Source organism: Syngnathoides biaculeatus, chromosome 2, assembly GCF_019802595.1.
Source record: "Syngnathoides biaculeatus isolate LvHL_M chromosome 2, ASM1980259v1, whole genome shotgun sequence".
NCBI classification, from domain to species: domain Eukaryota; kingdom Metazoa; phylum Chordata; class Actinopteri; order Syngnathiformes; family Syngnathidae; genus Syngnathoides; species Syngnathoides biaculeatus.
The window spans coordinates 29,999,115-30,024,260 of NC_084641.1; the positions used below are offsets into that span (position 1 = coordinate 29,999,115).

The 25,146-nt window shown below is 45.0% G+C and overlaps 1 protein-coding gene across 1 annotated transcript in view; it reads right to left on the bottom strand.

Annotated features, from left to right (window-relative positions):
* LOC133514673 (rap1 GTPase-activating protein 1-like) overlaps nucleotides 1-25,146 on the bottom strand; it is a 47,014-nt gene continuing 21,868 nt past the window's right edge. Inside the window, exons 6-25 of the mRNA XM_061846511.1 lie at nucleotides 24,053-24,091; nucleotides 23,730-23,924; nucleotides 21,553-21,656; nucleotides 21,202-21,280; nucleotides 21,085-21,138; nucleotides 20,923-21,006; nucleotides 19,683-19,783; nucleotides 17,630-17,759; nucleotides 16,046-16,201; nucleotides 14,752-14,823; nucleotides 14,575-14,661; nucleotides 14,346-14,492; nucleotides 13,567-13,701; nucleotides 9,977-10,086; nucleotides 9,778-9,897; nucleotides 8,018-8,126; nucleotides 6,272-6,371; nucleotides 5,133-5,212; nucleotides 3,731-3,783; nucleotides 1-3,631 (exon numbers count right to left, since the gene is read on the bottom strand). Of these exons, the coding sequence (XP_061702495.1) occupies nucleotides 3,775-3,783; nucleotides 5,133-5,212; nucleotides 6,272-6,371; nucleotides 8,018-8,126; nucleotides 9,778-9,897; nucleotides 9,977-10,086; nucleotides 13,567-13,701; nucleotides 14,346-14,492; nucleotides 14,575-14,661; nucleotides 14,752-14,823; nucleotides 16,046-16,201; nucleotides 17,630-17,759; nucleotides 19,683-19,783; nucleotides 20,923-21,006; nucleotides 21,085-21,138; nucleotides 21,202-21,280; nucleotides 21,553-21,656; nucleotides 23,730-23,924; nucleotides 24,053-24,091 (1,911 nt within the window). The 3' untranslated portion in view covers nucleotides 1-3,631; nucleotides 3,731-3,774. The remainder of the gene's footprint in view (nucleotides 3,632-3,730; nucleotides 3,784-5,132; nucleotides 5,213-6,271; nucleotides 6,372-8,017; nucleotides 8,127-9,777; nucleotides 9,898-9,976; nucleotides 10,087-13,566; nucleotides 13,702-14,345; nucleotides 14,493-14,574; nucleotides 14,662-14,751; nucleotides 14,824-16,045; nucleotides 16,202-17,629; nucleotides 17,760-19,682; nucleotides 19,784-20,922; nucleotides 21,007-21,084; nucleotides 21,139-21,201; nucleotides 21,281-21,552; nucleotides 21,657-23,729; nucleotides 23,925-24,052; nucleotides 24,092-25,146) is intronic.

Below are 25,146 nucleotides of genomic sequence, written 5' to 3' on the forward strand. Positions count from 1 at the left end.
TCCGATTCAGCGTGCGGATTTATTTACACTCAAATCAATAAGAAAACATTCACTTCATTTTAAATGCTGCTGGATAGTCACCCTTTGATTCATGATCGATACTCGTTGATGATAAGGCAACCGAAAGGATCCAGTTAAAAGTACAGATTTTCCCTTTTAGAAAATTCTCAGAAAAAAATAAAAATAAATCGAGAATCGTCGTAATCCAGAAAAATACATTCTGAAAAATAATCAATTGTTGATTTGGTCAAGCCTTTTTGATTTCTAAATGATGCACGCCAACAAAATTACAGTCAGCAGTTGAATGTCGAGCATTTTTCTTTCAAGTTCAAAGCAACAAAAAAAAACAAAAACAAACAAAAAAAACAAATATATATATTGTTATATTTCCTGTACCGAATGAGTTGACCCCTGATGAGTTTCACAGTTCCAAACATTCAAATTCACTCCCCACAAAAAAAAAAAAAAAAAAAGACAAAGTCCGAGCTCCGGACGAGAAGAACATGGCATCGAGACGACGTGACGGCGAAAAAGAATCGACTCGATAAATAAATAAAACGTGGAAAGAAAAGCAAAGCAGAAGTTGAAATCGAAAGTGGTGACAAAATGAAACGAGTTGCGCGGTGGATGCTTCCGAGATGTTGACAACACGCATGGGCGGCACCGAACGGATGTCGTTGGAGGACTTCCTGACCGCAGTTTCAGGTCGTTTTCATTCCGTTTGACGCTACAACCAAAACGCCCGAAGATGAAAAAAAGTACAAACTGGGTGGCGGCGGGGGCGGGGGCGATGCGGTGGTGCCTTGAGATACAAGTTTAATTTGCGCTGTGGCCACGCTCACATCACTAATATTAAATGAAATATGCTCTGGCCTCATAAAAACACAGCAACTCGTATCATGTCGCTGTTTTTTTTTTTTTAATGTTGCTTTCAAAGGGGAAATGGAACTCTCGCATATGGTACTTTGTAGAAGGATGTCGCAATAACATAATTAAATACAAAATGAATCGAGTGTGTCCATCACGATTATGGGCTGATTCTTCTGGTGAGATGAGCTAAAACACAATAAAAATAAGATATTGTAATTTCCGGCCTATAAACCGCGACTTATGCGGTGATGCGGCAAATTTGTGCATTTTTTTCCTAACGGCCGCCAGGGGGCACTCGAGCGGAAAAGGTAAGAGTGAGACCGGTGGAATATATGTGCCGAGGAAGTGACTTTTACCGGTATGTTTTTTTATTTTTATTTTTTACCGGCCCCGTTTGGATTAGAGTTGTGCTAGCGTGTTGCTGCTGTGTTACTGCCGTGTCTCAGTGATTTTTACTGGTATGTTTTTTTTTTAACCAGCCCTGTTAGCGCCACGCTAGCGTTAGCACCGCACTAGCGTGTTGCTGCTGTGTTACTGCCGTGTCTCAGTGATTTTTACTGGTATGTTGTTTTTTTTAACCAGCCCTGTTAGCGCCACGCTAGCGTTACCACCGCACTAGCGTGTTGCTGCTGTGTTACTGCCGTGTCTCAGTGATTTTTACTGGTATGTTTTTTTTTTTTTAACCAGCCCTGTTAGGGCCACGCTAACAGGGCGTGTTGCTGCTGTGTTACTGCTGCATCTCAGTGATTTTGGTATGTTTTTTTTTTTAACCGGCCCTCTTAGTGCTGTGCTAGCGTGTTGCTACTGTGGAGCTGCCTCAGCTGTTTTTTTTTTTTTTTTTTTTTTTCAAACAGCCCTGTTCATGCTACCATATTGTTTCTATTTTTAGCAAGGCTAAGGTAAAACTCTTTCTGTGCACAGTCTTTGTAAATATTCTCGTTTCAATGTGGGCACTTGCGGCTTTTACACAGGTGCGGATTATGTATGTACCAAATGGTATTTCCTTTACAAATTTACTGGGTGAGGCTTAGAAGGAGGTGCGCCCTGTAGCCCAGAAATTACGGTAATAGTTTTTTGGGCAATAAAGAAAAAAGGGTTGCTCTTTGTAAATACCTGGACTCATTGTCTTTAAAAAGCAAAGACCAAGTCCAAAACCTTGAACCTTGGTCCTCTGATAGATTCCGACCTGACCTTCAAGAGTCCTATCAGATCAATTAGTAAAACTGCCTTTTACCGCCTGAAGAACACATCCGGAGTGCAGGCTTGCATGTGTCAGGCAGACCCGGAGAAGCCCATCCATGCATTTATCTCAAGTCGCCTTGACTATTGTAATGGTCTTCTGACTGGACTCCCCAATAAGAGCATCAATTAGCTCGTTTAGAATGCTGCATTCTGGGTTCTGACCACAACAAAGTGGTCAGAGCATACATAGAACTCCAACTTTCAAGTCCTTACACTGGGTTCCAGTCAGTTTTAGAACAGATTTGGAAGTTCTGCTACTGGTCTATAAATCACTAAATGGTTTCGGTCCTGAATCCATGAAAGAAATGCTAATGGAATACAAACCCAGTCGGGCTCTGACAATGGAGTGCAGAGTCCAAAGCGAACATAGTGAAGCAGAATTTAGGGATTATGCTGCAAAAAAATAATAATAAAATGGAATAAATTGCCAGCAGAGGTGACGTCAGCCCCAAATGTGAATATTTTCAAATCCAGAGTAAAACTTTCTTTTTTCTCCTGCGTTTTAGCGTATTTCTTGCACCAAAAGTTGTTTAAATTGTACTCTTTTCAAATGCTTTTAGTTATGTATTTCAATGCTTTTAACCATGTGGAGCGCACAGTGTATGAAATGCGCCATACAAATGAATTGGCTTTGCTTTGGTGTGCCCACCTTGACCACCAGGAGGCAGTATAATACAATCATGCAGACGAAAAGAATAGACTTTTTGCAGCGTATGAATAATGTATACCTGTAAGTATTGTTATATTATCAGTTTGCATGTGTTGCTTCAATGTGTGTGTTCGGAAAGGACAACAACGCCGACACTTTTGATGGCATTTGGCTTCGTGCGTTAGCATTAAGCTAACGGAAGCATTTCTCAGGCAAAGAAGTATGCTCTTTGAGATGCTCAACTTGTAATTCTCTTTGTTTGATGTTTAGTTTGACGATCAACTTGAAACGGGCGAGGCACTCAACAGCTTGAAGCCTCCTTCTTGAAGAGTTGTCAAATTTCTGCTGATTGTGACGTGAGTTCAATGCAGCGCGTGTGTTGCATCTCAAGTCAAAATTTGATGAAACCCATAAATTGGGTCCACTCATATCTCAAGGCCCCTTAAATATTGTGCTGGAAAAAAAAAAAAAAAAAAAAAAAAACAATTTCATGTTTGCCCATAAACCCAGTGAAAATCTGCAAGATTTGCCAAAGAGCTCCACGGCCCCCCTCTCTACCCTGTGTTGCCGGAACGCTTGAGAAAACAAAATCAAAATGTCTCATACATCCATAAATTAATATTTTGGGTACCGTGTGTGAGCTCAGTAACAAAGAAAAAGAGTGCCACGAAATGCCAGTGTGCAAATTTTTGGCCCTCCTGGCGCGTCACCCGCATTATGTCCTGATGGGCTGCACTCGGGCCGTCGGGCCGTCGGGCGAGGTCCCGCGCTCAGCGTCCGCCGCTCGTCTCCCCACGTCCGGCAGATCGGTCGTCGGGGAACGCCCGCACTCGTCTCGTCTCCTGGAGGGACCGCGACTTTTTGGGAATGCTTCGGAAAAGGAGAGGGACAAAAAAAAAAAAGAAAGAAAAATGGCGGTCAAAAGTCGCCCACGCAACTAATTCGAGTCTGAGAGGACGACGGTCTAACCTGAAGATGGAAGTCCGGGTATCCAAGCAACGGGGCTGGCTGAACTAACACTTCTGGACACGGAGGTGCACAAAAAAATACAAATAAAAATGAAAAGCAATTAGAGCCCAACCGAATGAGAGCAACCCGCGACGTGCGGGTTTTTCAAAATACGAGCCGTCGTTGGGCTTTTGCTTTAAGTCAAAAACGAAGATTTGGGCTCTTGCGGTTGAGCTTTACGGTCAAACTAAACATAAAACAAAGAGAATTACGCATTGAAAACCTCAAACCTGCTTTAAGAATACCCTCGCGTGTTCACATCATGGAAAACACCATTGATGGGTTAGCACTTAGCGCTGAGAAGCAACGGATATTTGAACAAAAGTGGCAGAGCATCACATGTAGAGAGACACTCTTTAACCAAATATTTCAGCAGCTTACAGAGTCACAGTAAGTGTGAAACTCTTCTTTGTCTGTTTCTGCAAGGTTGTATAATTCTGCCCCCGGTGGCCAAGGCAGGAACGCCAGAAGGAGCAGCACAATGAATTGAATTCATGCACAAACAATTTCATTCTTTACATTCTTTTTGATTACGTTCATTCTCACTTGATATTTTTTTTCATATAAAGAACACGATTCTACACTGCAAGTTTCCATATTAAAAAAACATTTCAATGTTTTGTTATTTACATTTTTAGTGGACAGCAAAAGTGATCAATAATTTCCATGGATGGAAAGATGATCGGCGATATATTTTTGAGTTCTGGGCATGGTTATACAATAATTTAGTCTTCACTGGATACTGTAAACCACAGGTGTCAAATTTAAGGCCACGGGGGCCAAATCCGGCCCCACCACGTGATTTTATGTGGCCCTCAAAAGCAAATTATGTATGCCAATTTCCGTGATGCAACATTTCAAATTGTCACATCATAAATCATAACGGTGAGGTATTGCAAGCCTTGTTACGTTACCAAACATCAACAATAGTTGAAAAAGCCACTACCCTCGATTTCTGATTCCCAAAGTAATTCATAAATTTCACGTGCAAATATGATGAGGCGATAAACGATTTTTATGGTTTCACAGTCATAACGGCCCTCTGAGGGAAACCCGAACTACAAAATGAGTTTGACACCCCTGCTGTAAAGATTTCAAAGCATCACAACGTCACACGTACGTCCGGGTGAGTAAACAAGCCATTCCATATTCTTTATCCTCCACATCGAGAGGCTTCGCAGGATGCGGTTTTAATGTAGAAGAATAAAAAAAAAATGAAACTAAATGAGACACTTGGGGTCGATGTTTGCCAACGTAAGCATAAAACAACTATTTGTCATCATTTTTAAGCGTAGCCACTGGCGTTCTGCAACCCACTTGTTGTTCATAAACATAACGAGAGGATCAAAACGGGCCGACTCACCGACGACGGCTGACCATCGTGAGGTCGCTCCAGCTTGATGCGGATGTCCGTTCCCTTCCCGCGCTCACTTTTACCAGCTCCTGCATGATTGGCCAACCGTTTGGAATTCAGTAATCGTGACTTACATAACATGCAGGATGATAATATGCACATTTGATTATTTTTATGCTCACATTCAGTGCATGAGAAAAGAAATAGTTGAACAAAATAGTGTAACGTGGGAAAAAGTCAAGCGGAAGCGACTGCTTGGCTATTTTTAAACGAACCAACTGAACACAGAAGAAGAATATCATTTATTGGGATTGATACCAGACAATTATTTAGGATTGTTGCTTATCCGCATGTAAAACAGCATTTAAATGAATGAAAAAGAAAAAAAAAAGAGAGTAACGAGTTTTTAGCATTTAGTTATAAAATAATGGCATGACATAATTCTATAATTTATTACATTATATTATGTATTAAATTATTTTTATTTTGAATATAAAAACGCCCGAGACATTCTAACAGTCAACATTCATTTTATATTTGATAAAAATAGCCAATAGCTTTTGATAGGGCGGCACGGGGGCTCAGCTGGTAACGCGTTGGCCTCACAGTTCTGAGGACCCGGGTTCGATCCCGGACCCGCCGGAGTTTGCGTGTTCTCCCCGTGCCTCCTGCGTGGCTTTTCTCCGGTTTCCTCCCACATCGTAAAAACATGTAACATTGGTTGGGCACTCTAAATTCCCCCATAGGTGTGATTGTGAGTGCGACTGTTTGTCTCCATGTGCCCTGCCATTGGCTGGCGACCAGTTGAGGGTGAACCCCGCCTCCTGCCCGATGACAGCTGGGATAGGCTCCACTCGTGAGGATAAGAGGCTAAGAAAATGGATAGTCTAATAGCTCGCATTGCTGTCTTTACAATTTTAAATGAAAAAAAAAAATAGTGCGACAAATTGCCGTTAAACTTTTGCCTAAAAATGAAAATAAAACCTGTGTAACATTCTTTTCATTTATTTTCAAACCAAAAAAAAAAAAGTGTGATATCGTTCAACATCTGAACTTTCTTTCTGTGGGCCACGTTTCCTTTCAATTGAACTAACGCTATAACCCCCCCCACACACACACACACACAGTCGGCTCCCGCGTGAGCTCACCTGGCGAGCCGACCCGGCCGTCGGCGCCGCCGTCGTCCAGCCACGCGCCGTACGTGAAAGAGTCCCGCTTGTGTGGCGTTCCGGCGGACGAGAGACTCTCCTGAGAGAGAAAGCGCACCACAATCGCCATGCGGGTTTCATCGATGTTTAAAACCGGAGAGTCGCCATGGGAATTTCTAGACAATTTCTAGAAATAAAATGTGAATTTACAACATTGCAGTGGAGAGAAAAACGTACATTTTAGGATAATCCTGCCGAAAAGAAGCAAGATTTTCATATCTGTAAAATTCCTCAATTCAACCCACACAGCACACGAGAAGTTCGGCACTTATTATAATGCACATCAGGCGTCGGGAACCTTTTCGACTGAGCGAGCCATAAATGGCAAATATTTTAAAAAGTAATTTCAAAGGAGCCATGCAATATTTTAAAAACTATTAATAACGCATGAATGTAAAATCGACACTTTTAGAGTACAATAAGTCTCTGAATTCTTTGAAATAACATTGATTCCAAAAGTGCTTCGAATCATGATTGCGACTTCTGGCGCTGCTCGGTTCTGCTGATGGCTTTTAATTTGATTCATATGTCGTCAGATGAAGCTTCACGCAGGCGTTGAGACTTCCATTCGTTAATCGTGAACGTAATTCAATTTGATTTTTCATCATGCTGGTAGGATGGTGAACCGTTCTTGCTGACAGAAGCGTTTCTTTTATTCGTTTGATTATCTTGTTTTTACGCAAAAATGGCAAAATATTTATTGCCAATGTCGCGTACGAATGCTATGCCAAAAGGGTTCCAATAATTATTTGTCCCGACACGATCTGCGTCCGACCCTTCTGCGCCTGCGCACATCAACTGCCACACTAAACTACGGCAACACCACTGGGACAAACTGTCTGAGTCATTTGCGCCGCCTGCATGACAGAAATCACATGTGCTGTATGTCGGTATGAGGGCCCCGCGAGCCGCATGCAACCACCAAACGAGCCAGTTATGGCACACGAGCCACAAGTTTGCGACCCCTGATGTACATATATGACTTACGTATTTACATAGGCATATGCCCCCACGCTAGTCCACCACATAGTTTTGCCTCAGGAAAAGTCCTTTTAGCTTAACAACGCAGAACCCTACTGACATGCTAATGCTAGCATCCACAGTTGCTGTTTTTGAAATGCAACTTGGATTTGAACACAAACTGTGGAGCAACATGTAGACAGACAATATAATCACATTTACTTAATCTTCTTTGAAAAACGACGAATATGACTGCAGTTTAATGAGGACTTGTGACCCGGCTCCGTGTAGCGTGTGTCCATTTCTGTATTATAGCGCCCCCAGGTGGCCACGATGTGCGCGCCAGAAGGAACACAATGTACTCGTATTAACCGTCATTCACACACGAAATCCTTACATTCAATTTAGTCATGTTATGCTATGCTATGCTTTTAGAATATACAATATTATAGAGTGCTGTTTTCTATGCTAAAAAAGGATTTTTATGATACAATTTTTTGGGAAAGGCTGGATTGAATTAATGGCATTTCCGTTCAATAGATTTTGATTGAGTTCCGATTACTAGTAAATCTGTCAAAATGTCAACCATTTTTAATTTCTTTATTGAAGCGTGAAGATGACAAAACCAAAGGTTCATATTTAAACGCGAGTATGAAACGCTTCCAAATTTCCCCATCTTTCAAAACGTCCCGGAACTCTTCCGCCACTTCGGGAGACGCGACTCACCATGCCGGTGTCGTAGTCCTCGGCCGCCTCGTTTTCCTCCACCACGCTGGCGAAACTGCTGGCGTCGGACGAGGAGCGCGAAAGGTCGGCCTCGGGGATGGACGGGGTCCTGCCGCGCACGCGACCAACCACAACAAAAAAAAACACCACACGAGCTCAGCAAAATCCATCAGGTTTTTTCCCCAAAAAATGAAAATATTTCTGATTATTTTGTCATTCGTTTTTGGGGGCGATGCAACAAATTTGTGTTGCATTTTTTGGTTTAATTACAGTATTTGGTAGGCCTGTATGTACGTTAAGTGAGGTCAATAAAGACTCTCTTCATTTTATTTTGGAAAAATAGGAAATAGATTTAGTCCGTAGTCAGGTGACACATGGCCCACTTTTCAAATTCGTTTTGAATTTTTACGCCAAGAAAAGTTGAGTTGAGGCAGCTGCCGAATGTAACCAATAAAGTCACTCTCCGTAATTTCCGGCCGACGAGCCGCGACTTTTTTCACACGCTTTCAACCCTGCGGTTTACGCGGCCATGCGGTTAGTTTGTGCATTTTTTCTAAACGGCCGCAAGGGGTGCACTCGGGCGGAAAAGGTGAGACCGGTGGAATATCTGTGCCGAGGAAGTGACTTTTACCTGTAGATTTTTTTTCAACCGGCCCCGTTAGCATTAGAGCTGTGCTAGCGTGTTGCTGCTGTGTTACTGCCGTGTCTCAGTGATTTTTACCGGTACGTTTTTTTTTTTTTTAACCAGCCCTGTTAGCGTGGCGCTAGCGTTAGCATTAGTGTTAGCATTAGCGTTAGCGCGGTGCTAGCGTTAAACTCTCTGTGTACAGTCTTTCTTTGTAAATATCTCGTGTTTCAATGTAGCTGCGGCGTATGTATGTACCAAATGGGATTTCCTTTACAAATGTACTAGGGGAGGCTTATACTCAGGTGCGCTCTGTAGGCCGGGAATTACGGTAGTTACTTTTCAAATTAAGGAATCGGTAAAACAACTAAGTTTCATTTTAAAGGAGTAATCAGTCAAGGTGCGGTAACTGTGGCGTCTGACACCGAAATCGGAATACATTTTTGAACATTTTCCTCGAGCTCTGTCTTATTTTTGCACCATTTTTGTACTTTGACCGACTTCCCGGGGCCACACAGACGCCCTTCAGGCGGCAATGGTTGAAAAAAACGAAGCCTCGAGTGGACAGAAAAACAGCGTCGTAAGTATATCGCCACGGCAACTTTGAAACTTTAATTTAATACGAGTGATGGTGGCCCAAACTGAAAGTTGATTTATTTTCGTATGTGACCAAACTCCTGGATCATGTAAATCATCATGTGGTGTCAAAGTCATTTTTGTCGTTCTGGTTTCCCCTCAGAGGGCCGTTATGACTGTGAAAGCATGAAAATCTTTCACCACCTCATCATAATCCCACGTAAAATTTCCAACTCGATTTGCAATCACAAATCAAGAGTAATGGGTTTTTTTTTTTTTTTCAATTATTGTTGATGTTTGGTACCAATATCATTTATGATATGACAAGATGAAATTTTGGTCTCGATTTGAACAAAAATCATAGAGTTGCTAAACATGATTTGCCTTCGCGGTGGGCCGGGATCTGGTCCCCGGGCCTTGACTTTGACACCTAGATGAAATCATAAAATGTAATTAATTCCAGTGGCAGATTGTTCAATTTCATAATTTGGATCCAACACGAAAGGGTCCGATTCAGTTTTTCTTTTTGCCAGTTGCGAACAGAAAGAGGAAGTCCGACCTGTTCTTGGCGGTGGCGAGCGCCTCAGGGGAGCTCTGATTGGACGAGTTGTCCGATTTCTGATCTTGAGAGACGTGGCCGCTGTCGGGGGTCTTCTGGGTGTTCGGCGAGTTCTCCCTGCTGCTCCGCCGCAACAGACACGACGTTTAGACTTGTGCGCGATTCCGTTCGAGCCGTAGACGACTTTGTCGAATGGCACCTTTTCTCCTGCACTTCCTGAATGTTTTCAATTCCGATGGCGCTACTTCGCCTGGAGCTGAAAGGGCCCGACTTTTTCCTGGTGGGACTTTTCCCCGGGATGATCAAAGACTGCAGAGGGAAAGAGAGAGAGCTCAAAGTGACGACACAAATTATTATTAGACAGTTACTAATATTTATAGATCAGCTCATTACATTTTTCATAAGCTGAGGTCAATTTGCGCAGGAACCTGAGATGCAATCCACTGGCCAAACCCCCAAAATCTGTTTTTGATAATACCATAATTTCCGGACTATAAGCTGCGAGTTTTGACTTTCAACCCTGCGGCTTATGCAATGACATGGCTAATTTATGCATTTTTTCTAACGCCCACTAGGGGCGCTCGAGCAGAAAACGTAATGAATCGATGGTGAGACGCTGGAAACGGCAGCGGGAAGAACTGGAGAAATGTAAAAAGACAAAAAAAAAAGCTTTCAGAAGTAATAAAGGCAGGTGGCCTGAACCGTGTTACTGCCGAGTTTCAGTACTTTTACCAGTATGTTTTTTTTTTTGTTTTTGTTTTTTTTTTTACCCAGCCGTGTTAGTACTGTGTTACTACCGTATCGCTGCTGTGTTACTTGCCGCGTCACAGGCACTGTTTGGGAAGAAAAGCGAAGCTATGTTATCAAAACTTTGAAAATTCTTTCTGTGTATCGTCTTTCTTTGTGTTTCAATGCGAGCACATGCGGCTTATAGACAGGTGCGGCTTATGTATGTACAAAATGGTTTTCCCTTTAAAAATGTACTGGGTGAGGCTTATAATCGGGTGCATCTTATAGTCCAGAAATTACGGTAATGCTAACGCTAATGTTGCTTTTGCACAAATACAGTGGCATCAGATTGAGAAATATTTTCTTTTTATTTTTTTTTTAGATCTATTTCCATTTCATGGAACTAAATAAGACCGAATTACAAGACAAAAGTTCAATAAAAATAATGTACTTAAAAGTTTTTTTTTTTTTTTTTTTTTTTTGGTACCAGCTCATGTTGAATATTATTGAATTGTCTTGCTGGAGTGAATGTTTTTAGTCTCTGAGTGTTTGACATTACATTTATTAAATTTCACTCTTTCAGACGTTGGTTTGAATGAATAAGAAGGTGAAATATGTTCATTGAGCCTCAACTTTAAAATAAAAGTCGCAAAAGCTTCACATGATTCAACGTGGCTAATTCGGCCAAGAGAGGGACTTAAAATAATAATTAAAAAAAATAAAAAAGTACCAGTTAGTTGATAATTAAATCAATTAAACAAATACATAAGGGAAACTACAGTATATTGCAATAAAGATGAAACCATATTAAGATGGCGCCAATAAATATCACAATAGCTGCTTTGAGCTTGTTATTTTTAGGTGACAGCCAATTAATCTTACTCTTAATAACCCATTCGTGGGCAGCGTCCCATTTTTCGGGACATTATGATTTTCACGCATTCTATCCTTCGGTATATCAAAATATTTCAGCGTTTTAATCTGATTCTGATTCTGGTTTTTGGGACAATCTACTAAGAAAAGCCAAGTAGAATCTCGCGGGCGGCGTCCCTTTTTCGGGACGAGATTATAAATGAGTAAAATTATCATATCATTTGTTATTTCCTTGATCGTGGCCCGTTACGAGACTTTCATCTCAATAAAGCAAAAAAATTGCCACCCTGCCCCTGAATGGCTTTAATAAGGTTTTTCCTCCAACTGTACTTTTTATGATGGCATCCCGTCAACAAAGTCGACTGGATCGGGTTCAGAAGACTTTGCACGACCGTGACCTGGACCGGGCCCTGGCGCCGGGGCCCGGGGGTGCCACGCGAGCAGACAGAACAACAAGAGTTAGAATTAGAATGAAACATGAACCTCTTCTACTGATCCTATTCCTATGGCACTGCCTCGACGTCCATATTTACTGGGACTTTTGCCTGGGACGAGCAATGACTGAGCGAGAGAGAGAGAGAGAGAGAGAGAGAGAGAGAGAGAGAGAGAGAGAGAAGGGTGGGGGGGGGGACGGGGGGGGGTAAGAGATGGTGACAGCCGACAAGGAGGGTAAAAAAAAAAAAAAAACAGATGAGCTGCAGCAAACGTAAGTAGCAGATTCCATGCAGGTCGTGTCGCTCAAAACAAAATACAAAAACGTGCGCCGGCTCGCTTCCGGCGCGGGGGCAGCTGGATGAGAAGAAAGAAAAAGTCAGGAAAAGGTGCGAAAACAAAACAGTGCGATTCAGGTTCGGCACTTCCGGGTCATTGGTGTACAACAGGGGTGGGTGCCCGGACCATTTTTTTTTTTTTTTTTTTTTTACCCCAAGATCTACTTTGCAAGCAGCCAGAAAAAGTTCACTTGACAGCTGGGATAGGCTCCAAGCGCTCTCCGCGACCCTTGTGAGGATAAGTGGCTATAAAAAAAAATGGATGGATGGATAAAGTGTAGCATAAAATATACATTTCGGGTTGCACTGTGGAGCGTTGGCGTCACAGTACTGAGGACCCCGGTTCAAATCCCGGCCCCGCCTGTGTGGAGTCAGCATGTTCTCCCCGTGCCTGCGTGGCTTTTCTCCGGGTGGGCACTCCGCTTTCCTCCCACATCCCAAAAACATTGAACGCCCCAAATGACCCCGTCAGTGTGATTGTGAGTGCGACTCGTCTGTCTCTATGTCCCCTGCGATTGGCTGACAACCGGTTCAGGGCGTACCCCGCCTCCTGCCCGACGATGGCCGGGATCCGCTCCGGCGCTCCCGCGACCCTTGTGAGGATAAGCGGCGAAAAAAAAGGATGGATGGATGGATGGATGGATAAAGTGTAATATAAATATACATTTCTGGTTGCACTGGGGAGCGCGCGGTTAGAGCATTGGCGTCACAGTGCTGAGGACCCGGGTTCAAATCCCGGCCCCGCCTGTGTGGAGTTTGCATGTTCTCACCGTGCCTGCGTGGCTTTTCTCCAGGTGGGCACTTCGCTTTCCTCCCACATCCCAAAAACATGCTTACATGCGATTGGTTGCCCGTCTCCATTTGCCCTGCGATTGGCTGGAAATCGGTTCAGGGCGTACCCCGCCTCCTGCCCGACGACGGCCCGGGTCGGCTGCGGCGCTCCCGCGACCCTCGTGAGGATAAGCGGCTCGGAGGGTGGATAGATTGATCGATAGATAGATATGCATTTTGTGCCATTTCTGTGTGGTGGCATGCCGTGAGAATTTTCGAACGTGCAGCAAGATCGGGAAAACATAAATAAGTCATAATTTGGCACACGTGTACAAAAAAACCCCCACATACAAGCACACACGCCACGGCCATATCGGGGGTGTCTTCACCACAAGTGTTGGAAAACTCTCAGGCGAACCATTGACGGGGTGCGCGACATCCCCTCACGAGTCGCACGGGCAGATAAATGCGATTCTTGAGAAGCGGGTAACCCACCCAGCACCCGCACACGGCTTCATTCAAGGGACGTTAGTGCGGCAGGCAAGTGAGGCGGGAAGGAAGAAGCTCCGGTCGTTCTACGGGAGAAAAGAGGGGGGTGCCCCGAGCGCAGCGCCCCAAAGACCAGTCGGAGCGGGGCTGTACTTACTATCCCTGGGAATTTGGGGCTCTCCGCGGGCGCGCCGTGGTTAAAGCTTCCGCTGAGGCTAGCGGGCACCGCGTGCGGCTTCTTGAAAGTGTGACCCATGGCGTCCATTGACTGGCTCCTGCTGCGTATCACCCGCTAGGGAGAGAGACGAGGGAGGAGGTCATGCCTTGAGATGGCGACCGCGAGGACCTCGGGGGGGACGAACGCTGACGTGAAGTCACCCCGACCGCTAGGTTTTTGCGCCCGCGGGTCGTTAAGCGGGCAGCGTGCTGATATGCAACAGACACATCTGAAGGTGGAAAGCACGAAAAGCTTGGCAGGAAGACAAAAGGTAGAAAAAGGCGAGAGTGGCGTGTCCCTGGGGGGAGGAAAACACAAGGACGACAAATGCCACTTTCGCAGCGGTCCACAGCCACGTGAGAGAAACACACACACACAAAAAAAAAAAAAAAACAACAAGCCGAGTCCCAAAATGATGAGAAAGATGAAGACGACTTCATAACTTCGCCCCGAAATGAAGCCGCATTTGCGCTCCCTGCGAAATCCAACCAAAAAGTCTCGTGAGTTTGACACACCAAAGAGGAGAAAGAGGATTTGTTACCCCCCCCCCCCCCACTTTTGGGGGTGGGCATCCGGTGCAATTTTGCACGGAACGGATGAACAGAATTTTCATTCATTTCAGGAAAAAAAAAAATTGTTTCCAAGCATGCCAAATTATTCCTCGCTTGGTGTGAAGTGAGGCCGTTTTTCTTTCAGCCTCCGCCTCCCTCGTCATTTACCTTGAAGGACTCGAAGAAGCCCCCTCCTCCCCCGCCGCCGCCGCCGTTCTCCAGCTTGTCGTCTTCGCCGCCGACGCCCATCATGGCCTGGCTGTTGGCGTGCAGCTCCTCGTAAAGCGTTTCCAGCAAGGCCGACCGCGTTCGCTCCTGACGGGGCGCGAAAAGGGGGGGGGTCGCTTATTTTACCCGAGAAAAGGAAGAACCAGACAAGAGCGGACGAAGAGACCACCTCCAACTTGGCAAACTTTTCGGCTTTGTAGCAGGCGTATTCCGCGTTGATGAGCTTCGTGAAGAGGAACTCGCGGAACTCGAGGCCCTGCGAGGAAAAGCTCGATCAGACGAAAAAATAAAATAAATAATCATGCAAAAGTCGGATTTGGAGCTACAAACTTGTCACTTGTCTTACTTTTTTGAAGACGGCGGGATCTGGGAGGGCGGGGCCGAAGAACGGGACGTCATCGCGCGCTGTCACCGACACCTGCGAGGTCAAATGGGAATCAAGTATGAGGCCATTTTTCGTCAAATTACAAAAATGATTAAAACAGCTGCAAATGAGCCACTGCTCACCTCTTGGCCTCGCCACTGCGATGGGGCCAATGCTTTCGTGTTGCCATGACGACTACTGAGCACGAAGGCTCTTTTTTGGTAAAATTAACATTTTTTCTTTTATTCTACAAACTGCTGTAACTTCCACACTCCAAATTATTCATTAAATAAAATAACGAAAATGATTTCATGTTTTCATGAGCTATTTGTCAGATTATCACATTTGTGTGTGAGAGGATCTTGGCGATGGTTGCCAAATTCACCAGTTTCAGCGACAGAGGCTCCCTACGCTTCGCTTTGAAACGATAAATGGGGTTAAGTATTATTGTCAATCACAATTTAAAACAAGATGACGGTAAACAACTGGCGTAATTTCCGGCCTATGAACCGTGACTTTTTTCCACACGCTTTCAACCCTGCGGCTAATGCAGTGATGTGGCTAATTTGTGCATTTTTTTTTTTTTTTTTTTAACGGCCGCAAGGGGGCACTCGAGCGGAAAAGGTAAGCGGGAGAAAGGTTGAATATATGTGCCGAGGAGGTGACTTTTACCAGTGTTTTTTTTTTTTTTAACTGGCTTTGTTAGCGCGCTGCTAATGTGTTGCTAATGTGTTACTGCGGCGTCTCAGTGATTTTTACCGGTATGTTTTTTTTTTTTGACCGGCTCGGTTAGCGCCACGCTAGCGTTACCGCCGTGCCAGCATGTTCCAGCTGTGTTATTCCCGCGTCTCAGTGATTTTTACCGGTATGTTTTTTTTAACTGGCCCTATTAGCGTGCTAGCATGTTTCTGCCGCGTTTTTTGTTTTTTTTTACCCAGCTCTGTTAGTGCTGTGCTACAGTTGTTCTGCTGTTTTTTTTTTTTAACCAGTCCTGTTCGTGCTACCATGTTGTTGCTATGTTAAGCTAAGCTAAGGTATTAAAACTTTGAAAACTCTTTCTGTGTACTGTCTTTCTTTGTAAATATCTCGCGTTACAATGTGGGCGCTTGCGGCTTTTACACTGATGCGGCTCATGTATGTACCAAATGGTATTTCCTTTACAAATGTACCGGGTGAGGCTTATAATCGGGTGCGCACCGTAGGCCGGGAATTACGGTATTCTTTTTTTTTTTTTAAAACAGGTAGCACAAAGCAATACGTGAAGAAGGCCGCCGACCTTGTAGAGAACATTCCCCGAACACGGGTTGACCGCTTGGACCACAACGTAGGCATGAAGGAAGTTGGAGGCGATCATATCTGGCACAAAGGGAGTATTTTCTTCCTGGAATACAATCGCCACAATGTCGTTCCCTATGTGCCTTTTTCTCTGCAACTGTAAGGCAAAGAGACACAGCGAGAGGATCGTCCATTTTAAAGTGTACTTTTATATCAGGAGCATATTACAACGGACCACGCACTTGATGCGTTGCCCTTCATGGCGACATATCCGACTTAACACCATCATCACGTCCTAATTATACCAACCATAAATACCATGCAGAACATGACATAATACAAGCAATCTAAATCAGTTCAAAATAATCATTTATCTACTAACCACACAAAAAACAATGTAGTGAAGCAACAGTAGTGGAAGGTCATACTCACCAGAGATACTGATTAGAAATGCAAAATTATTAAGGTATTATTACGTATGTGTGCAGATGTTTTGATAGTTTGAACGCAGTTTGCTAAGACCAACCGATCAAACCACAGAAAATTGCAGTCATTATTGTGGACGAGCGAGCTGGCCCTGTGAGGTGAATCAAAAAATATTATTGCTCAATGACATCGCACACACATGAGTCCTCAAGATATGAATGCCTTGATTTTCATTTTTTTTTAGCAACAAGCCCTCACTTGGCACATTTTCTTTGTCTTGAGATACGAGCAAAAATGGCAGATGGGAGTCTGCTTCTGACTCCTACCACTAGATGGCGGCAGAAAACCTTGTTTTGGCTGCAGTAATGAGCCACTAAGCTAAGCAGCGGTAACAAAGAAGAAGAAGAAGAAGTTCACAGTTTCTGTGTTTGTGATTTGACGAGCAAATGTTATTGCTGTTTTTATACATATGTATACACGAAATACAGTTACGTGCAGACGTAACAAAAAAATTTTTTGTTTTATCTTGGGAGACCGGAACGGATTGACTCCATTTCCATTCATGTCAATGGCGAAAGTCAATTTGAGACGCGTGTTTTCACATGCAAGCATGCTCGTGGAAGAAATTCAACTCCTATCACAGTATATGTCAACATTATATCATGTTTTAAAGGCTGGAATCTGATGATTTCATGGAACAAAAAATTAAATTCGGGTTGTAAATGTCGGCCAGCGCTCGTTCTGATCGTGTTTCGGTCAGCAGATAAATTGGTGAAACGCCACCAGGGGGCGGTGCTTCGCTCATAAACTGCTGATGAACGCTTGTGTGTATTGGTGACACAGGGCAGAACCTGGAGGGGGTGAGGGCATGACAGGGAGTCGTCCCGTCCCCCTCGACCATGGGCTGCACAGAAATAAAAAAAATATATACATCACAATTATTGTATCCCATCTTTCTGACGTGGGTTTTTTTTTTTTTTCAAAGCGAAAGAGGGAAAATCACATCGGGGAACGAGTGATCGCCGCTGCTGGTGTTGGATTTCAAGCCAACGGCCGTGAACGACCGTCTGTGAGTACGTCCCGTCCGCAAGAAAATACTGCGCAGGGAAAAGTACAAGTCAGTCGCATAAAAAGGTGCGTCGGTGTCGGATTACGGTACCTGCTGCGCGTCCCCCTCGGTGTAAGGCAGCTTTGTGGACACGTGGAACATGACCTCTTTGTTGCCGTAGTTGCAGTAGACCGATTCTGTGCCGGTCTGGCCGTGAGTCACGTCCAAGCCTCCGCGGAATCTTGACAGAAACGCACACCGAGAGTCTCTCATCAGCTACAAAAGCAGCGCTTCTCAAACTTGTTACGCCGGAAAGATATTCTCCGAGTCGCACAATGACAACATTCAAATACAGAAGCGTCGTAGGCATAAGCCTAAAGACTGTGCTTCAATATATTTGGTTTTAAAAGCTACTTCAGTTATGATTGAATAAATAAAGTATTGTCTCTCTCGCTGAAACATTCCAACTGGACAAGTGACAGCCAATCAGCGTTTGCCACGCCTGCAGTGCTTCCTGTTCTCACCCCCCCCCCCCGCTCCCAATTGCTCGTGGATACGTTTCACGTCCACTATCTGCCATTTTGTAGCCCACTTTTGTGAAAAATAATTACAAACAGAACAAAAATAGCATGATGTAAAATGTTCAAGCCTGTGCCCTTGAGCCAGAATACACACAGGCGGAAGTTGACGTGTTGGAGAGGGGGCGTGGCACTACAGACGAAAAATAACTTTTTAATTTGTTCGATGCTTTTCTGTGGAGTTGGTTTAGGTGTAGAGAATATACAGCAGGCGTGGCTGTCATGCTCCTGGCTTCCAGCCAATCAGTAGACACACACCTGCCCCTCATGCTGGCTGATTGGTCCCGGTGTATATAGGACCCTGGGGACGACTGGTCCTCCGCGAGATCGTTGCAACTCATGCCCCGTTCCTGCACTCCCGTATCTCTGACCGTGAAGCCGTGCGTACCGACCTTCGCCTGTTCCCCGACCGACCCCGTAAGCCTGACTCCTTGGACACTCCTGCCTTCCTTGATCGATCTGCCGTGTACCGACTCCTGCCTGCCCGACGTCCTGACTACCGCTGCCGCACCTGACCGTCTGCCCGATCCCCGACCTTGGAACAATAAACGTTTTTCCCGAATTACCTCTGCGTCTCCCGACTCCTGCATTTGGGTCCTACCTCCGTATCGATGAGTCGTGACAGTGGCCAGACTTTTTGAGCTAATCCCAGCTGTCAACGGGCAGGAGGCAGGTTACACACAACCAGACACGGGCAGAAAAATGCAAATTCCACACACGGAAGTGGAGGATTGAACATCTGCGCCACCGTGCCGCCTCATAAACTATATCGTTGCTTATACGGTACCAGCACGAGAGGCTATAACTAAGCGGCTAATAACCAGTCACGATTAGATGCGTGCAAATTTCCCCGCTGATGAACGAGCCTCAACTGTGACAACCACAGCTTTATCCTGTCAGGAGGGAGGTTAAAGAAGGACAAACTTGGGTGCGTTTTCTCAGTTTTGTTGCAGAACACGTCGGCATCTTGGCTAAAGGCCGCGTCACACCGTGACGCTCTGGTCGGCGTTCTACAGCGTTTGAGGTCGCCGGGATAGCGCCAGAAGAGCGTTGTTTGAACGCTAGTCAACGTCAACCATCGCTGGGAATCGGCGGGGAACGGAAAAAAAGTTTGGAACATGCACAAAAGTTCTCACCTCGACCGGCGTTCATCAACGCTATAGAACGCTGATCAGAACGTCACGGTGTGACGCGGCCTTGAGCTAGAACGAATGGTCTGCAATGCTACGCACCGGCGGCGTCAGGGGCGGGGTCAAGGATGTTTCATTCGGGTCTGGCCGTCCAGATTTGGCTTGGATTTCAAAAAATTTGGGGCATGGAACTTGAAAATTAAATACCACCAAATTGTATTTTGACACTGTAACGCGCCACGAGACGGCGCTCGGATAACACGAGGAGTACGGGTCGTACTGTCCGATAAAGTGTATCATCGACGTCGCCTGTGAAGTTGGCATTGCCGAATCAACGTCACAGATGTCTTGGCAGCTTCTTTCCTTCCGCCTCCGAACACGTCATCTCCCGCCGCGACCGACTCGGCGATGCAGTACGAAACCGGTTGCGTTTCCACGTCGCCGTTGGAGGCGTACCCTTTAAAGTTGTGCAGTTCGATTTTCTCTCCGAGGAAGTCCAAGAATTCCACAAAGGCGGGACTCTCTCGGCTGTTGCCAAATAACTCCTCCTCCGATATCTGCAACAAAGAAAAGGGGCGGTGCCTAAAATTAAGATTCAATGTCTGTACACACAAGTGAAAACTGCTAAACATGGCGGGAGGTGACCAGGAGACATTTTTCAACCTTTTTCATCTGCCTGCGAACTGCTTATCTGTAGAATGTGACAGCGTCAAATAAAAGTGGGCTCCTTCAATCTTTTTGTTTGTTAATATATTCAGGTGCATTTTGAAACGTATACGTATAAGATTGCAAAGTTACGTGGAAATTTTGACTGGGGAAATTGGACCTTGCACGGGAGTTAAATAATCAAGTAAGAATAAAGTGAAACCTGCAAGTTCGACTGTCCAAAGTCAGATATGTTACTGTAAAATGAATATTTCGGTTAATGGCAACTCCGCTTATGACAGAACGCAATATTGAATATGAGTTCATTAGTGGACATATACAATCACCAACCATTTTTTTTTTTTTTTTTCCCCCATCTGAAGTTACAAGTGCTCCTCTGCCCCCGAGAGACTAAAGAAGCCGTCGTGAGTAATTAGAGAAAGCGGACCCAACGCCATAATTAAGAAGGAAGCGTTAATCATTGCTTGAGGAGATGGAAAATTTTAATTTACAGCGCGAGCCTCGAGCATTAAACGTGATTTGTACAAACAAGTGCTTCTTAAACTTTAGACACCAAGTACCATCTAAAATAAAACTAAAACTGTACCACTGTCATGTCCAATATTAGATTTTATAGCCATCCGTCCGTTTTCTTAGCCGCTTATCCTCAAAAGGGTCACCGAGAGCGCTGGAGCCTATCCCAGCTCTTAACGGGTAGAAGGCGGGGTAGACCCGGAACTGGTCGCCAGCCAATCGCAGGGCACATGGAGACAAACAGACGCACTCACAATCACACCTAGGGGCAATTTAGCGCGTCCAATTATTGCTGCATGTTTTTGGAATGCGGGAGGACACCGGAGTGCCCACCTGGAGGAAACCTACGCAGGATCGAACCCGGGTCCTCAGAACTGTGAGACCAACGCTCTACCAGCTGAGTCACCGTGAAATGCGTGCACATGCACACATTTGTGGCAGTAAACGTTTGACGTACATAAACGCTCATGGCACTGAACGAGTGACTTCAAATTCAGATTTCAATTTGATCCCTCACCTGGCCAAACTTTTGATAAATCACCCCAAACTTGAAGTTGTTGCTTATGACGTGCTCATCGAAGGTCACAATGAGTCGCGAGGCCTGTAAAAAAAAGAGCAGCAAGCGACGCGCGTGAATAGAAAAAAGAAGAAGCGGCAGGATTTGAAGTTCTGAACTCACTTTCGGATACAGCACCGGGAAAAACCGGTCCACGTTGACTTCCTCACAAACGAGCTTGGGATGAATGGATCGGAAAGGTAAGATATATATATTTTTTTTGTGGGGGGGAGAACTCACCTTGGCCATTTGGACCACGTTGGGAAACTCAGTCAGGCAGGAGATGGGGATGACGTCGTGGTAGGTTTTCTGTTTGGTCCTGCTCGGGTCATAAAACAATCCTCATGTAAGACCGAGAGGATCCGGCAGGAGCCATTATCAGACGTCCCCGCCCTTCCCCACCCGCCCACTCGCCCACTCGCCCACTCGCTAGCCTAAATAGTCCATCTGTCGCCCTGCCGTGGAAACCACACTTCTTGTTGACACGCTTTCGCGCTTTATGACTCTTGCGATAACGCCGTCGTCCGCGCGCTCGCTGCTGAAAACGTCCGGCGCCCGATCGGACACGTTCCGCGCGGACGACGCGGTTACCTGAGCAATAGCCGGAGATGCTCCTGGTCGCCGATCACGTCGTACTTTAAAGAGAACACCAGATGTCCGAGGGCGCCGTCCGCTGAATAGTAATTAAAGTGTTCCTGAGGGCACAGGCAAAGGGGGAAGGTTACCATATCTGCCGTGCTCGGATACACATACACGCTTGCCTCGCCGTTCACGTCCATTTTCCAATTTGTGCACATTATGCGCTCACAAGTGCTGGCTTCATTTATCTTCACTTGAAGAAATGCATCAAAAACGCGCTTTGAGGCCATTTTCTGCCACACAATCGCGTATTTCTTGTGAAATCCTCTCTGGGGGGGAATTTGGCACATTTGAACGACGTTAGCTGGCACAGGCTTCTGCAACCCTTGTGAGGACGAGCGGCTTAGAAAACGGATGGATGGATGGATGGATGGATGAATGCGTTGAACAGTTTTTGACCATAGTGGTGCCTCGAGATGTGTGTTTAACATCACCGGGGACTAAGCTTTAAATATCGTAATTTCCGCACCTAAAAGCCTTCAATTTTCTCAAAAACCGACGGCGCGCCTTATAATCCGGTGCGCCTTATATATGGATCAATATTGAGCATTTAATGCAACTCCATCAAATGGACGCAAAATGTAAACCCAGCCTCTACTGTAGCATTTATTCTATGCGCCTTATAATGCGCTGCGCCTTATATACGGAAAAAAAGTCTTAAAATGGCCGATTCGTTGAAGGTGCGCCTTATAATCCGGTGCGCCTTATATACGGAAAAAAAGTCTTAAAATGGCCGATTCGTTGAAGGTGCGCCTTATAATCCGGTGCGCCTTATATATGGAAAAAAGGTCTTAAATGGCCGATTCGTTGAAGGTGCGCCTTATAATCCGGTGCGCCTTATATATGGAAAAAAGGTCTTAAAATGGCCGATTCGTTGAAGGTGCACCTTATAATCCGGTGCGCCTTATATATGGAAAAAAGGCTTAAAATGGCCGATTCGTTGAAGGTGCGCCTTATAATCCGGTGCGCCTTATATATGGAAAAAAAGTCTTAAAATGGCCGATTCGTTGAAGGTGCGCCTTATAATCCGGTGCGCCTTACATATGGAAAAAAGGTCTTAAAATGGCCGATTCGTTGAAGGTGCGCCTTATAATCCGGTGCGCCTTATATATGGAAAAAAAGTCTTAAAATGGCCGATTCGTTGAAGGTGCGCCTTATAATCCGGTGCGCCTTATATATGGAAAAAAAGTCTTAAAATGGCCGATTCGTTGAAGGTGCGCCTTATAATCCGGTGCGCCTTATATATGGAAAAAAGGTCTTAAAATGGCCGATTCGTTGAAGGTGCGCCTTATAATCCGGTGCGCCTTATATATGGAAAAAAAGTCTTAAAATGGCCGATTCGTTGAAGGTGCGCCTTATAATCCGGTGCGCCTTATATATGGAAAAAAGGTCTTAAATGGCCGATTCGTTGAAGGTGCGCCTTATAATCCGGTGCGCCTTATATATGCAAAAAAGGTCTTAAAATGGCCGATTCGTTGAAGGTGCGCCTTATAATCCGGTGCGCCTTATATATGGAAAAAAAGTCTTAAAATGGCCGATTCGTTGAAGGTGCGCCTTATAATCCGGTGCGCCTTATATATGGAAAAAAGGTCTTAAATGGCCGATTCGTTGAAGGTGCGCCTTATAATCCGGTGCGCCTTATATATGCAAAAAAGGTCTTAAAATGGCCGATTCGTTGAAGGTGCGCCTTATAATCCGGTGCGCCTTATATATGCAAAAAAGGTCTTAAAATGGCCGATTCGTTGAAGGTGCGCCTTATAATCCGGTGCGCCTTATATACGGAAAAAAAGTCTTAAAATGGCCGATTCGTTGAAGGTGCGCCTTATAATCCGGTGCGCCTTATATACGGAAAAAAAGTCTTAAAATGGCCGATTCGTTGAAGGTGCGCCTTATAATCCGGTGCGCCTTATATACGGAAAAAAAGTCTTAAAATGGCCGATTCGTTGAAGGTGCGCCTTATAATCCGGTGCGCCTTATATACGGAAAAAAAGTCTTAAAATGGCCGATTCGTTGAAGGTGCGCCTTATATATGGATCGATACTGAGCCTTTAATGCAACTCCATCCAACGGATGCATAATGTTAACCCCACGAGTGAAAAAAAGGTCAAACGATAACACGAGTGACGAACCTTTGCCAGAAAGTGTTTGCGGTAGAGCGTCGCTGTGGTGTTGCATTCCAGCTTGGCGCGGCTGTCCGGGGATAAAGTCTGCAGCGGCTCCGGTGAGTCCAGAGTACCGCCCAGCTCGTGGTTTGTCCCCTCAATCCAGTAACCGCCAAACTGCGGCAGAAGGATGAGCGGAAAGGGGCTTTTCCTTCCCAAAACCTGTCACAAAATTTTGTTGTTGTTTTTTAGCTAAAACGCAAAATGAACGCTTGTAATCATAAGTACAGTAACCCACACACACACACACAAAAAAAATGAATCATACGCTTGCAAGTGATGGACCCTACCTCGTGGACACTTGGGTAGGGAATGTAGTCCTCCTCGGTCTGAAAGTACAACCTGCGTTTGTCATCAATGGTTCATAATCCAGATAAACCAGCAAAAATCCAGAATTGATTACCGTAATTTCCATCCTATAAACCGCGACTTTTTTCACGAGCTTTCAACGCTGCGGCTTATGCGGTCATACGGCTAACTTGCACATTTTTTTTCTAACGGCCGCAAGGGGTCACAAGAACGTAAAATGTAAGAGTGACACCGGAGGAATATATGTGCTGAGGAAGTGACTTTTACCGGTATGTTTTTTTTTTTAACCGGCCCTGTTAGCATTAGCGCTGTGCTAGCGGGTTGCTGCTGTGTTACTGTCGTGTCTCAGTGATTTTTACCAGTATGTTTTTTTTTCTAACTGGCCCTGTTAGCGTTAGCGCTGTGCTAGCGTGTTGCTGCTGTGTTACTGCCGTGTCTCACTAATTTTTACCGGTACATTTTTTTTCTAACTGGCCCTGTTAGCGCCTTGCTAGCATGTTGCTGCTGTGTGTAAGAGTGACACCGGTGGAATATATGTGCTGAGGAAGTGACTTTTACCGGTATGTTTGTTTTTTTTTACCGGCAATGTTAGCGTTAGCGCTGTGCTAGCGTGTCGCTGCCGTGTCTCACTAATTTTTACCGGTATGTTTTTTTTTCTAACTGGCCCTGTTAGCGCCGTGATAGCATTAGCGCCACGCTAGCATGTTGCTGCCGCGTTTCAGTGATTTAGGTATGTTTTGTTTTTTTGTCTTAAGTTAGCGCTGTGCTACCGTGTTGCTACGGTCGCTGCTATTTTTTTTTTTTTTTTTTTTACTGGTATGCTGAGGGGTTGCGTCAGGAACGCCATCCGGCGTAAAAACTGTGCCAAACAAATATGAGGGTCGGTCTGAGATGACACGCTGTGGACCCCTAACGGGACAAGCCGAAAGAAAGTTCGCTTGTTTGTGCTAACGTGTTGTTGCTATGTTAAATAAAGCTAAGTTATTAAAACTTTGAAAACCGTGTACCGTTTTTCTTTGTAAATATGTCGTGTTTCAATGTGGGGACTTGTGGCTTATGTATGTACCAAATGGTA